General features: G+C 39.3%; 2 protein-coding genes across 2 annotated transcripts; both read right to left on the bottom strand.

Annotated features, from left to right (window-relative positions):
* Window positions 1-4,700: 4,700 nt before the first annotated feature.
* LOC146888703 (uncharacterized) lies at window positions 4,701-7,559 on the bottom strand. The gene is made up of 10 exons (XM_085669767.1): window positions 7,278-7,559; window positions 6,987-7,193; window positions 6,659-6,907; window positions 5,950-6,582; window positions 5,619-5,854; window positions 5,383-5,544; window positions 5,204-5,308; window positions 5,059-5,134; window positions 4,882-4,977; window positions 4,701-4,799 (listed from the first exon to the last, which is right to left on the bottom strand). The coding sequence occupies exons 1-10, from the start codon at window positions 7,557-7,559 to the stop codon at window positions 4,701-4,703; spliced, it is 2,145 nt and encodes a 714-aa protein (XP_085525893.1).
* A 115-nt stretch (window positions 7,560-7,674) lies between these two features.
* On the bottom strand, window positions 7,675-9,921 carry LOC146888704 (uncharacterized). The gene has a single exon (XM_085670319.1). The coding sequence runs from the start codon at window positions 9,904-9,906 to the stop codon at window positions 7,675-7,677; it is 2,232 nt and encodes a 743-aa protein (XP_085526445.1). The 5' UTR covers window positions 9,907-9,921.
* Window positions 9,922-15,073: the final 5,152 nt, after the last annotated feature.

Below are 15,073 nucleotides of genomic sequence, written 5' to 3' on the forward strand. Positions count from 1 at the left end.
CAACTTACCCCCATGAGTCCAAGTTTGGAGTTATATAGTAAAACTTGTTGACCAACAACAAACTCCTTTCTATGGAGCTATCATGGAATCTCTTGGTCTTCTCCTTGTAGAACATAGAGTTCTGATATTCCTCCAAATGGATCTCATCTAACTCATTCAAATGCAGCTTCCTTTCCTCCCCAACTTAATCAAGTGAGAAGTTGCATGACTTGACAGCCCAGTTGGCTCAATGCTCTATCTCTACTGGAAGGTGGCATGGCTTACCAAAGACAACCTGATAAGGAGACATCCCTATAGGTGCCTTGTAAGTAGTCCTATGAGCCCAAAGAGCGTTCTGAAGTCTATTGCTCCAATCCTTCCTGTTGGCCTGCATAATCTTCTCCAAGATCCAGTTGATTTCTCTATTTGAGATCTCGGCTTGCCCATTAGTTTGGGGGTGATATGGCGTAGAAAGTTTATCCATAACCCCATACTTTTGAAGTAAAACCCCTATGGATCTATTGTAAAAATGGGTGCCCTGGTCACTAACGATAGCTCAAGGAACTCCAAACCTGCAAAATATGTGAGACCTAACAAAGTCCATAACAACTCGAGCATCATTAGTTCTAGTGGCTTTGGCTTCCACCCATTTTGAAACATAATCAACAGCCAACAAGATATAAGTAAAACCAAAAGAAACAGATAAAGGGCCCATGAAGTCTATACCCCAGACATCAAACACCTCACAAAATAGCATGGGTTGTTGAGGCATCTGTTGTCTCCAAGAAATGTCTCCTCCCACTCGGTGGCATTCCTCACACGTGCTACAAATCCTCCACGGATCTTTAAAGATTGTGGGCCAATAGAATCCGCAATCTAGCACCTTGCGAGCTGTCCTCTATGTGCCAAGGTGACCACCAAGTGCAGATGAATGACAAAATTTGAGGACCGAGTCAATCTCATGGTCCGGAATGCATCTCCTAGTAACTTGATCACTGCACATTTTCCATACATAGGGGTCATCCCAAATGTAATACCTATCAAATGTAATACCTACGGGAGGAAAAATAGAAGCAGCAAGATAATTCACGATGTTAGCAAACCAAGGTGAGAAAGAAGTAGAGAGTGTCAACAAACTTTCATCGGGAAAGTCATCCCAGATCGGTGAAGCATCATCAGTAGACCTCTCAATCCTGCTCAAGTGGTCTACAACCAAGTTTTATGCTCCGCTCCTATCACGGATCTCCAAATAAAATTCTTGGAGCCAGAGCATCCATCTTATCAGTCGAGGCTTTGATTCTACCTTCTTCAATAAGTACTTAAGAGTTGCATGGTCAGTGAACACAACAACAAGAGAACCAAGCAGATAAGATCTAAACTTTTCAAATGCAAAAACTACCGCAAGGAGCTCCTTTTCTGTCGTGGTGTAGTTTGCTTGGGCAGCATCTAATGTCCTCGAGGCGTAGTAGATTACCCTCGGTTGCTTGTCAATTCTTTGAGCTAGAACAACCCCTAATGCATAATTGGATGAATCGCACATCAGCTCGAACAGGGTTGTCCAATCGGACTCCTGAATGATAGGAGTGGTGGTCAGGGCCTTCTTAAGGCAATCAAAAGCCTCTTTGCATCCTTCATCAAAGATGAAGTCAACATCCTTTTGCAGTAAGTTGGACAGTGGAAGGGCCTTCTTACTGAAGTCCTAAATGAAGCGCTTGTAAAACCCTGCATGGCCATGAAAAGAACGAACCTCTCGCACAAAAGAGGGCTAAGGCAATTGTGAAATAATTGAAATCTTGGCAGGGTCAACTTCAATGCCCTTACTCGAAATTATGTGCCCTAATACTATGCCTTGTTCTACCATGAAATGACATTTCTCAAAATTGAGAACAAGGTTATATTGGATGCACCTATATAAAACTCTATCCAAACTTTCTAGACATACATCAAATGAGGACCCATACACAGTAAAATCGTCCATAAACACCTCTATGCATTTTTCAAGAAAATCACTGAAAATGCTAAGCATGCACCGCTGGAATGTGCCAGGGGCATTGCATAAGCCAAACGACATCCTCCTATAGGCAAAAGTGCCAAAGGGCCAGGTGAATATGATTTTCTCTTGGTCTTCAAGTGCAATGTGAATTTGAAAGTAACCAGAAAAACCATCAAGAAAGCAATAGTGTGACTTACCAGCCAAGCGCTCAAGCATCTGATCAATAAAAGGCAGGCGAAATGGTCTTTCCTGGTTTCTTGATTTAGTCTTCTGTAGTCGATGCAAACCCTCCAACTATTTTGCACCCTTATTGGAATCAACTCCTCTTTCTCATTCTTGACTACAGTGAGGCCTGTATTTTTGGGAACAACATGGATGGGGCTGACCCACTGACTGTCAAAAATGGGGTAGATGATCCCAGCTTGTAGAAGCTTGGTCACCTCCTTCTTGACAACATCTGAGATGACATGATTGAGTCGCCTTTGTGGTTGTCTCACTGGCTTTGCTCCATCTTCCAACAATATCTTATGCATGCATGTTGATGGGCTAATACCAGGAATGTCAGCCAATGTCCATCCAATTGCCTTCTTGTGCTTTTTAAGAACATCCAACAACCTCTGCTCTTGTTCAGCAGTGAGGGAGGTGGATATGATGACAGGCAGTTTGTTCTCCTCCTCTAAGTAGACATACTTCAGGTTGTTTGGCAGGGGTTTCAACTTTGGAGTGTTGGCTGAATATCAAGAACCGGAGGGGAGGGAGAAATGGGTTCCACAGCCTGTACCTCAACATAACAATCAGATGCATATGTACTTCCTATAACATGGTTAGTGTAATTTGATTGTATAACATCAAAATCATATGGTACAACACCTAGTGAGTCAGAATCAACATCGAAATCGGAATCAGAATCAGAATACGAATCACAATCAACACCAATGCATGCAAATTCAGATAGCTTAGACACAGATGAATGTTTTAATGCATGCAAATAGTGGAAATCAGAAATAAGTCCATCAATAGTATCATCAATAATATCAACATCAAAAACAGAGTGATCCTCAAAAGGATGTTTCATGGCATCCAGAATGTTAAAACGCACCACAATATCATCAAACTCCATGGACAAAGTACCTGCATGGACATCAATCTTGGTTCGTGCAATTTTCAAAAATGGTCTGCCTAAAATGATTGGTGCAGAACCATGTGAAAATCCCTCTTCCATATCAAGAATGTAAAAATCAGTAGGGAAAATCAATTCACCAACAGGAACCAAAACATCATCAACCAAACCTGCGGGGTGGGCAACACTTCTATTTGCCAACTAAATCACCACACCCGTAGGTTGCAAGGGTCCTAGAGAAAGAGATTTAAAAATAGACAAAGGCATTACATTTATTGAAGCAGCAAGATCAAGCATTGCATTTTCAAATTTATTGTTACCTATGATGCAAGGTACACAAAATGTACCTGGGTCCTTGCATTTTTCAGAAATCTGAGGAACAAATTTACCTATCAATGCTGACACATTTCTCCCCATGCTGATCTTTTCGTTTCCATTTAGCCTCCTCTTGTGCGTGCATAGATCATTCAAGAACTTTGCATATCTGGGAATCTATTTGATGGCATCCAACAAAGGTATGTTCGCCTCCACCTTCCTGAATGTTTCTAGGATCTTCCTGTCAACCTCTTCCATCTTTTTGCTTAGAATGGCTCTTAGAGGGAAAGGAAGAGGTATGGAAGGTGTAGCAGTAGAGGTGGAAGCCGTAGAAGTCACACCAGATGTGGAAGGACCAGTTGCATGAGCATCACGCTTTCTCTGAAGTGTGGCAGGGTCGACTTCCTTTTGAGGTGTAGGCTTAGGAGTGGGAACTTCAATGTTCTTCCCAGATCTTAATGTAATGACACTCACATTTCTCGGATTCTCCACCGTCTGTGATGACAACTTGTCAAAATTCTGAGCCTGTGACTGGTTTAGCCGAGTGGCCATCTACCCCATTTGATTTGTCAAAGTCTGGATTGAGGCCCTAGTCTCCTGCTGGAATTGCACTTTTGAAGGGTCATCATCCTGACCAACTCCTCCAATGAAGTAGAAGAAGAAGGTATAGGTGCTACAATATGAGCTGGTGTAGGTACAGGTGGAACCGGAGCAACTTGTGTAGGTGCAGGTCTTTGTTGTGGAGGTCGCACTAGTGCAGGGAAGGGAAATGACAGCGGTTATTTTCAGCTTTTGGCTGCGGGTCCACAACCGCTGCATATACGACCGAGGTAAAAAGCCAGTAGTTTATGCCTCGGTTACAACCCGAGGCATATAAAATATTTACTGCCTCGGTTTCCGCCCAACCGAGGCCTAATGCGTACCAGAAATTCAAAAAATATAAAAAATTTAATATACTTTCTGCCTCGGGTCTGTTTTGACCGCGACAGAAAGTGAACTTTACTGCCTCGGTTTTGGTCTAACCGAGGCATATGGCCATTTAAAAAAAAATTAAAAATTCGAATGATGTTCTGCCTCGGTTTTGGTTACAACCGAGGCATAAAGCTATTTTTTTTTAAATTCTGGTCCTATTTCATTCAAATCTAGCACATTTAACCTGCAAATTTTGAACCAGAAATACAAACCCAGCCAGAAACAATATCATATTATAATTGATGGACTCATTACAATACTTAAATACTATTCATATTGTAGCACTCATTACAATATCATGTGCTTCCATAAACAAATATACTAAGTACTATTGTACATTTGAATAATATACTTTGCCAAAGCTATCCTTAAATATTTGATGGACTTGACGGGGATTGATGTAGTACTGGTACCAAATCTCTGCACACAAGAGAATAATTTATATTAGTATATAAACTAAGCCAAAATTGCATATAAGTATTTCATATAGTGAAACAATTACCGTTTCCCAACCACTTGTGATAAGAGCACGTATAATGGTTGATATCCATTGCATTACATAGTAACCGCACTCATATAAGCCGGTTTGTAAATTACACTACAATGAATGCACATTTATAAGTAATTGATGAAGAAAAGAAATTGAATAATTATAATACTATAGACCAAAATAGCAAACCTTGAGGCTCAACCATGCTAGCCTTTTTGTCATAGCAGTTGATTTCCCTAACAACATGCTATGTCCAGCGATTGAACTATGAAAAAGGTAAGGTGTTAAGATACAATTATATAAGAAAGAAAGTTCATAAAATTAAGGTTCTTACCAATCTATAACTTGTCTTAGATGGTTAGGAGGAGGCCTGTGCAAGGAACAAAGCCACACAGCAATGTTGTCCTTCATGGAAATTACAACTAGTTGCCAATGATGCCTGCAATAAAACAAAATTCGTTGTTGTACCTTAAAATAATATATTATAATTAGAAGTCAACAAACTACACTTACCTAGAAATATAACGGACAAAATATATTTTCTTCCCTTGTCCAAAGCATTCAGTGACGTATGCTTGAATGTCATCAAATTTATTGCCTACATGAGTGAGTTGGGGGTCTATGAACCCATATACATCACTCAACCCCATATTGTTACTGACACTAAAAATATACCTGGACAAAAACATTTATTTAATATAAGTTACTATATAAATTAATTAAACATAATGAATAGTTTAGATGCTTACATCATCCATAACTGAATAAGGGTAATATTCAGTTCTTCTGTACCCGACGCAAGCTCTAAGACATCTTGCTTATGCAGGTACATTGGGATGTCACTATCTCTCCCAAATACATCAGAATCCCATGGAACTACCATCGGCTTATAACTAATGACGTCAGCAAGCTGGTGTAATGCACTAAGAGGATCGTCCAAAGATATTGGAATCTTCATAGGTTCAGGACTTTCCACTTCATGCGACTATTAGTACATGGAAAAAATAATTTGATTGTGAACATAAATAACATGTAAACTTAAAATGCAAAGTACTATAAGGTGAGTTTGGGGATCTATACCGAAGGGTCAGAAATAGAACCAACTAAATCTTTAGGCCAGGCGAGGAAAGACTGAAATGCATGTGCCATAGTATATACCTCATCTGTTGGCACAGGAACTAAAGCATCTGGTATAATAACTTCCTCTACAGTGACCTTAACCTCATCATCCGCCAGCTCCATACCATGAAGAATAGTGGCTGCCTCAAATTTTGTTCCACGAGCAACTAGTGTCTTCCCTGTACCATGCAGAACATATAGTTCACATCGATGAGTGTTGTCTGCATCATCCCCTGGTACAGCTGGACCCGAGCAACTCCCCTTTTTGCTTCTACCTGTTGGGGGCACAAAAGGTTCTGCTTGGGGAATTAGTTGCGGAGGGTTGCCATGACCACCAAAATGTTGCTCGAATTGACGCATAACCCTTTCAGTGATTTGTTCTGTCAACCGTTGAGTCAGTTTTTCTTCATACTCAGCACTATGTGTCCATGAAGATTGACTAGAGGAGCCACCAAAAAATTGATGAATGCCGACTCCTGATCCAGCAGCACGCACACGTCCGGGGTGCTCAGGTCGTCTAATTGCAGTAGCAAGAATATCATGACGACCTTCTGGAATGAAAGTACCTTGGGAGCTCTGCTCAACCAAGGAGTCCTACAATATAACACAAGAAAATTAAGAGAAACTCGGTATAAAATGATATTAATGTTTTAGTAAAGTTAACTCTTACAATTTTTTCAGAGATTTCTCGTGCAGTTTCGGAAGTGTAGGTGCCCGATGATCGTAGGCGGGCTAACTTCCACTTTTGATGACGAGATGGTGGTGAAGGAGGCGCAAGACAATCATCTTCAGAAGGTGGGGGCCTAGATTTTTCTTTTTCCTTCAATATCTTTTCTTCAAGCTTTCTATACCCACCACGAGACAATATGTGTGGGTTTTTATTTTTTTTACTTATTGCTTGGGCTTTTGTCCTTATTTCCTGTAACATATAATTGATTTTATGAATTAGTTCAACTTGTAGACAATTTCAACAAATTTTTGAATTCAAGTAAACTAACCTTCCATCGCTCAGATGTACGAGACTCAACAAACTGACGCCAAGTGTCTTCATCAATTGAAGTGTATAGCTCACGTGGATCTTCATTCTTTTTAGATCCATAGACATACCTAGACGTTAGTTTTGTCTTAAAACCACGAAAATCTTCGGCGACTGCTGCCAGACATCTATGTTTAAGTGTCGGCACATTTGGAATATCAAATGTCGTCTGCAATAAAGAAAATGAACATCAATAAGTGTTTTACCAATATAATAAAAATATAAATTAAAAAAATTACGTGACATAATTTACCGTTAGATCCTGCCATATCATGTTCCGTTGAACTTCAGACACATGATCGAAACTAGGAGTAAGGATGGATATTCTCTCACGTGCCAGTACTCCTAAATAGCTTCTAAAGAGGTCTCCATTACGACCTGAAGCTTGACCAGTGATGACGTCAATAATGACATGAGTCTTCTTACCTTTAGCTTTTCTCAACATGAGCTTCCTCAATCTAGTGGCTCCTCTGGTGGTTCTCTTTTTAGGCAATTCATCCTCCGATGATGATGATGAAGTCTGATGGTCAGCCATATATCTGTTGTTAAAAGAAAAAAATACAAAAGATTAATAACAAATAACATATTATTTCACAAAACACGTAAATTTATATAAACAATTCAGATTCATACATAAAGTTATGGATTGGTCATATGTATATTCCCTCATCGTGATCTTCCCGAATTGCTTGTACATCGTCAAGTACTGGGGCCTCATCAAAATTTATCGTTGTTTTAAATGGATGAGTGTCAGCAATATGAAGGTTACTCAAATTCTCTTCATTAACATCAATTTGTTTCTTGCCATGAAGAGCAACAAACCAATGTTCAGTTGCAGGATCTTTTACATAAAAAACTTGAGATGGTTGATGTGCCATGATAAAAGGCTCGTCTCGATAACCCACCTTTCGAAAATCAACTAGAGTCATACCCGATTCATCAATTTTGACACCACTCTTATTATCAATCCACTTACATTTGAAGAGTGGAATAGTGAACACAGTGTAGTCAACCTCCCATATCTCTTCTATTACACCATAGTACGTCATTGACCCAATTACCGGATTTTGATCTTTGGATGTGGAAAATTGTAGCGACTCAGCTTCAAGACTCACTCCACTATTTTGTACTGTGCTTTTATCATCCAAAGACTTTGTGTAGAATGTGCAATTATTAATTTCATAACCTGTAGAAGTTACGACATCAAATTTCAATCCATTTGCTAGCCACATCAAAGTCTCAGAAGATTGTGAATCTTTCAGAACCTCAGATTTAAACCAAGGCATGAACGTTTTGTTATGCTCCATCAACTGCCATTTCTCTGATTGTCTTGGATGTTGTTTCTTTACAATGGCTTTGTGTGCAGATAAGTAAGGGATCACCTCATCAGTGTTGTTCAATATGTATAGATGTGCTTGCAATAGTTCTGCGCGAGATTTGGTTACCACATTCACACCCCGGATGTTGTTACTTATAGAACACCTGTTCAACCATGATCTAGGAGGAACTCCTATCGGATTTGCTTTTGTCATGTAATCTGAACAAAACTCAATACTTTCTTCTGCTATATACCTTTCAATCATTGAAGCTTCTGGACGATATTGATTTTTCACGTACCCTTTCAAAATCTTCATATAGCGTTCAATAGGATACATCCATCTTAAGTATACTGGCCCACAGAACTTGATTTCTCTTACCAAATGAACAAGCAAATGTACCATAACATCAAAAAAGGATGGAGGGAAAAACATCTCCAGCTGACACAAGATGATAACAATCTCATTTTGAAGGTCATCTAACTTTAAAGGATCGATGACTTTACTACAAATTGAAGAGAAAAATGAACACAAACGAGTTATAGTTTGTCGAACATTTTTTGGCAAAATTCGACGAATAGCCACCGGTAACAATTGTTGCATTAAGACGTGACAATCATGAGACTTCAGGCCAACAAGCTTCAAATCCTGCATTGACACTAAACTCTTAATATTTGAAGAGTATCCTTGTGGTACCTTGACACTTTTAAGACAAAGGCAAAAACTTATCTTTTCTTGTCTAGACATGGTGTAACATGCGGGAGGCAAATAAGTACGCTTACCAGCCTCCCTTGGTGCCAAGTCTTTGCGAATATTCATTTCAAGCATATCCAACCGAGCATTTACTCCATCTTTTGTCTTTCCTTGAATGTTAAGTAGTGTACCAATCAAGCTATCACACACATTCTTCTCCACATGCATTACATCTATGCAGTGTCTAACCTCTAACTTCGACCAATATGGAAGATCAAAAAATATTGATTTTTTCTTCCAAGGGCTCGTTGTAGATGATTTCTTAGAGGTTTTCCCAAATACATGATGTATTTTATTAACTTTTTCATGAATTTGAAAGCCATTCAATGGAATTGGTGCATCATCATTCTCTTGATGTCCATTAAATGATTTTTTTAACCTTCGATAAGGATGATTCGATTGCAAAAATCTTCGATGGCGCATATATACTGTTTTCCTTCCGTATTTCAATTGATGAGCTGTAGTGTTTTCTTCACATATAGGACATGCTTTATGACCCTTGACACTATATCCTGACAAATTACCGTAAGCTGGAAAATCATTAATTGTGCAAAATAACATTGCACGCATCATGAAAGTCTTAGAAGTAAAAGCATCAAATGTTTCAACCCCATCCTCCCACAACATCTTCAAGTCTTCAACTAGTGGACTGAGATAAACATCTATGTCATTTCCAGGCTGTCTTGGACCGGATATCATCATAGACAACATCATGTACTTTCTCTTCATGCAAAGTCCAGGAGACAAGTTGTAAATAAATAATATAACGGGCCAGCAGCTGTGGTTGGTACTTAAATTACCAAATGGATTCATTCCATCAGTAGCTAAACCAAAGCGAATATTTCTACATTCTTCACCGAATTGGGGGAACTCGTGATCAATATTTTTCCATTGCATTGAATCAGCTGGATGACGAAGCAGGCCGTCACATCTTCTCTCATCTGCATGCCATCGAAGGTTTTTAGCGTCTTTTGGATTCGCAAACAAAAGCTTAAGTCTAGGTACGATTGGAAGGTACCAGACTACTTTCAAAGCGGGTCCATCCTTTTCTAACTCACCTTTATCTTCATTGTTGACTTTCTCCTTGTATCGTGATAAGCCACACTTCGGACACTTTTTCAATCCTTCAAATTCTTTCCTATAGGGTATGCAATCATTAGGACATGCATGTATCCGTTTATACTCCATACCCATCGGACAAAGAATTTTTTTGGCATCTTAGTTACGAGTGGGTAGTGTATTTCCATCTGGAAGCATTTCATTCAACAACACTAATAATTCTGTGAAACTCTTATCGGTCCACCCATTAGTCGCCTTCAAATTCATCAATCTTAACACCGCTGACAACCTTGTAAACTTAGTTGAACCAACATACAACGGAGTCTCTGAATCAGTAGAGATTGTCTCATACACGTGCGCTTGGGCAAAAGCTTCAGCGCCAACATCACGAATCATGTCCTCTAATTTGTCTTCTTCATGTTGATCTTCCACGATGGAATCCACAAAATTTTCAGTTCGGGAGACAGTTGGAAAGTCTATTAATTCGCCATGCCATGTCCATATTGTATAACTTGGAAGGAAACCATCGCAAATAAGATGTTCCCTAATTGCAGTTGCATTCAACTTTCTCGCATTCAAACAATTCACACAAGGACATCTAAACTTCACTTCATCATCACTTCTACCTTCATAACATTGCGCAAATTGTATAAATTCTTCTACTCCTTTCTCATACTCAACACTGATGCGTGGCAAGTAAATCTAGTCTCGATCCATACGTTTATATACTGAAATTGTGTGAACAATTTCAGTAATCTTTAAATGAATGATCACCTCGCTTTTGTATTTAAGGTGTGACTCTATCCCATTCAAGAAGATTCACTTCTTCTAGTTTATTGGTACATATTAATTTTAAAACACATATCTTAAATTTCACGAAATTTCGCCAGCATTTCGCATTGGTCTTCAGGTTACACGAAATGAAAGTGATTATTAACCACAGTCAAATATGCACCCAAAGATCAATACAAAACACAATTGACAAATATTCATGAATATTGAGATATGTATATTAAAATAGACATGCACTAATAAACTATTAAGAAGTGATTAATCTTCTTAAACTGTAAAACCGGACAATTCAAGATTGAATACATTTAAACTATTAGTATTGTCTCCTTTTAAAAAAAATACACATTCTTTAAAAAAAATACTTGGAGACAAGTAAATAATTTTCGTATTCAATCTCAAACGGGAAACTATGGCTAACTCCATGCAACGACAATTTGAGATCAAACAAAATAAATTGATTTACTTTAAAAATATAAATAAAAAACATACTAAATAAACAATATACTAAACAATTATAAGCTCATAATAAAATTAAGAACCTAGAGTGTGAGACGTGAGTAGCAACGAAGGAGAATCAATTGTACCCACAGTCGGACAACAGGGATACTACGTCAACACTGTCAAAAGTTTAAAATAAATTCTCATGAAATTGATACATACTAACTCCTAGGATCCAAATTATCTCCTAGTACAAACAATCCAAAATTTCTTCCATATTTTTAATAATCTCAAATTCAAGATTGAAAATATAAGAACATACAAGCAATCCAAAAAAATTAAATCCAGCGAATCCAAAAATAATCCAAATCGTAAAAATAAACATACCAAGGAGCGGGGGATTGAATGGAGGCAATGGCAACGGCACCGGAAGAACCTCCTCGAGCTGCGTGCAGTGGCGGTGGAGACAGACTGAACAGAATTGCAGTAGCCGTTGGTGATGGTTGCTCGAAGAACAAACACGCTGCGGCTCCGGTGGCAGTGCACGACTCCTCAAAGGTGCAGCGACGGTGGTGGTTGGTCGAAGAAGAAGAAGCCGCGGCGGTGCGGTGCTGCGACGAAACAATGCCCTGGAACGTCGGAGGTGTGCGGAATGGTGGGAGCTCTACGTTGGAGGTGTGCGGGACGGTGGCGCAGAGCTGCGCTGGTCGTCGGAGAAGGGCGGAGCAGTGCAGTGGTGGTTGGTCGAAGAAGAAGAAGCCGCGACGCTGGAGTGTCGGGACGGTGGCGCAGAGCTGCGCTGGAGCGTTGGACGTGCGCCGGACGATGGGAGCTGTGCGTGACGGTGGTGCTGGTCGTCGGAGAACTGAAGGTTGGCCGGAGAAGATGAAATCGCAGAACAACGGAGAAGATGAAATCGCAAAATAATGAAGGAATTGGGGTTTTTTAACCCTACGAAGGGATACTGCCTCGGTTATTCGAAACCGAGGCATATTCTACACTTACTGCCTCGGGTAGGCGCTGGACCGAGGCATATATTACCACTACTACCTCGGTTATTACAGAACCGAGGCATATTCCTTCAGTAAAAAAAATAAAAAATTCAAATTAGGGGTCAACGCAGTGGTCAAAATAATTACATGTCTCTACTGCCTCGGTTAAGAGAGAATCAAGGCATATTGCATCAGTGAAAAAAATAAATAAATTAAATTAGTGGTCAACGCGCTGAGTCAAATTTTTTTAGCTATATGCCTCGGTTATTATGACAACCGAGGCATAAAAGTTGAATTTAATTACAAAACTGCCACCGCATGCTTTTATGCAGCGGGTCCGCATGAACCGAGGCATATACAGCGCTGTAAAAGCTCTAAAATGCACTAGTGTCGCTGAACATTTTGAAATTGTTGGTTTTATTGCTACTGGTTGCCCTGGTTTCCCCATCTCAAATTAGGGTGATTCCTCCATCCTGGGTTATATCTATTTGTTGAAAATTCATGGTTTTGTTGTTGATGTTGGGGCCTATTATTGTTGAAAATATTAGTTGCATAGGCCTAAGGAGTATCCACTGGTGTAAAAGAAGAAGCAGTAGCCTGTTGTTGCAATGCTGGGCAAAAGTCTCTAAAATGATCAACAGATGTACAAAGGCCACAAACTCTTGCAGCTGGAGCTCTCTGATTAGAAGCAAGTTGGTTGACTAGCGTGGTAAGAGCATCAATCTTACTCTCCAACTTCTTCGTGTATTCGGCTGCCCCTACATCATGTACTCCTCTAACAACTATGGCATCACTCCTTGTGCCAAATTATTAAGAATTGGAAGCCATGTTCTCAATTAGTTGCCTGATTGCACCTGGGGTTATGTTACCAAAAGCACCACCACTTGCGGCATCAATCATATTTCTATCCATGTGGTGCAGGCCTTCATAAAAATAATGAAGAAGGAGATGTTCAGAGATTTGATGGTGAGGGCAGCTTGAACAGAGATTCTTGGACCTCTCCCAGTACTCATAGAGGGTCTCCCCAGATTGTTGCTTGATGCCATAAATTTCCTTCCTTATGGTTGTTGTCCTTGAGGCAGGGAAGAACTTGGCAAGGAACAATCTCTTCAGGTCATCCAAGCTCGTGATGGACTTGGGTGCTAGGTAGTATAGCCAGTCTTTTGCATTGCCCTCCAATGAATGAGGGAAAGCCTTCAAGTATACATGGTCTTCTTGGACATTTGTGGGTTTCATGGTGGAACACACGACATGAAACTGCTTCAAGTGTTTGCACGGGTCCTCACTTGTAAGGCCATGAAACTTTGGCAACAAGTGTATTAATCCAGTTTTTAACACATATGGAACTTCCTCCTCAGGGTATTGAATGCATAAACTATCATAAGTGAACTCTGGTGCAGTGAGCTCACTCATGGTTCTTTCATGAGGTGGAGGAGGTTGAGCCATATTATCAGTATGAAAATCATAATGCTCAGAATAAACAGAAGTATGATGAGAATCAGAAGAGTCAGGAAAAGTCATTGAATATTCAGCATCCAAAGATGGATTGCAAAGATGCCTACGTCCTTTGTGGAATGTCCTATCAATCTCAGGGGTCAAATAGTCGTAATTCACTTGGGTTTCCTCTAGTCATGCACCAAAATACATTAATTCTAGTGATATTGCCATAACATAGGGTATAACTACAAGTATACTCAAACGAACTCCAAATGACTTGAAAATTGGTAGGATTGTCCTTTGAGTGCTCAAATAGAACCAAAAAAATAATCAGATCAAAACTCAAAGTACAAGTATTTTTAAATTTTTTTCAAAAGTGAAAAAAATGAAGAAAAATAACAAAAAACATTGCTGAAATGTAGAAAATGGCATTTTCTGGAGAATCTGAGTTTCCAAACCCGCGCAGTCAATTTTAGCAAGGTAGCAAATTAAATTCCACCCCAAATGCATATAAAATAATAGTGATTCTGATAACCAGAACAAAAGTTATGGTCCTCTGAAATTTCACTAAAAATCAGTCCAAAAATACACGCACACTACACAGACACTACATGAACACTACACGAAAACACACTGGAATGAAAGCATGCACTGAACTGAACAAAACAATAACATCACAATGAACATATACCAACTCAACCACACTTGAACTACACACACACACACACCAAAACACCAACTCACAAACACAAACACACTGAAAATTTTACTTTGAACAAAACTATTGGTCCTCGGCAACGACGCCAAATTTGATAGAGGCCGTACCCCACCAAATTAAAAGAGATAAAATGCAGTATATGAAAGTGAACCAAGTCATCTCCCAACAACCAATATTTTCGTCCAAAGCTTCAATTTCTAGATGAACACAACAATAACACAAGGGGGGTTTGACAGACAAATTCAGAATTTCAACACAACAGCAAAACGTAATTGTAAATGTTAATAGAACGAATTAAAATCAGTATTGACTCCTTGAATTTGAATGCAATTTTACTCATCACAAGTCACGTAATTAAGGTTTTTGTCTCACCCAATCCACTAGTCCAGACCCACAAAGTGAGGGTTAAAAACGTGTTTCAATATGCAATTAAGCAATGCATACATCCATTCATCTGTGATTAAAATCTGAAATTAAGCATTAACCGATTAAAAGTAACCATTCAGCACAAAATCAAGATGAAGAGAGAAAAAACATAAATTCA

This window comes from Vigna unguiculata, chromosome 1, assembly GCF_037176805.1.
Source record: "Vigna unguiculata cultivar grain cowpea cultivar isolate G323 ecotype 2 chromosome 1, ASM3717680v1, whole genome shotgun sequence".
NCBI classification, from domain to species: Eukaryota; Viridiplantae; Streptophyta; class Magnoliopsida; order Fabales; family Fabaceae; genus Vigna; species Vigna unguiculata.

Excerpts from the sequence above, each read along its gene's own strand:
- LOC146888704 (XM_085670319.1), bottom strand. The coding sequence starts at position 9,906 with ATGAATCCATTTGGTAATTTAAGTACCAACCACAGCTGCTGGCCCGTT.
- LOC146888703 (XM_085669767.1), bottom strand. The coding sequence starts at position 7,559 with ATGGCTGACCATCAGACTTCATCATCATCATCGGAGGATGAATTGCCT. Across the intron at positions 6,908-6,986 it reads GTACATCTGAGCGATGGAAG|GAAATAAGGACAAAAGCCCA; the intron begins GTTAGTTTACTT and ends TATATGTTACAG. Across the intron at positions 4,978-5,058 it reads TAGCATGGTTGAGCCTCAAG|TGTAATTTACAAACCGGCTT; the intron begins GTTTGCTATTTT and ends CATTCATTGTAG.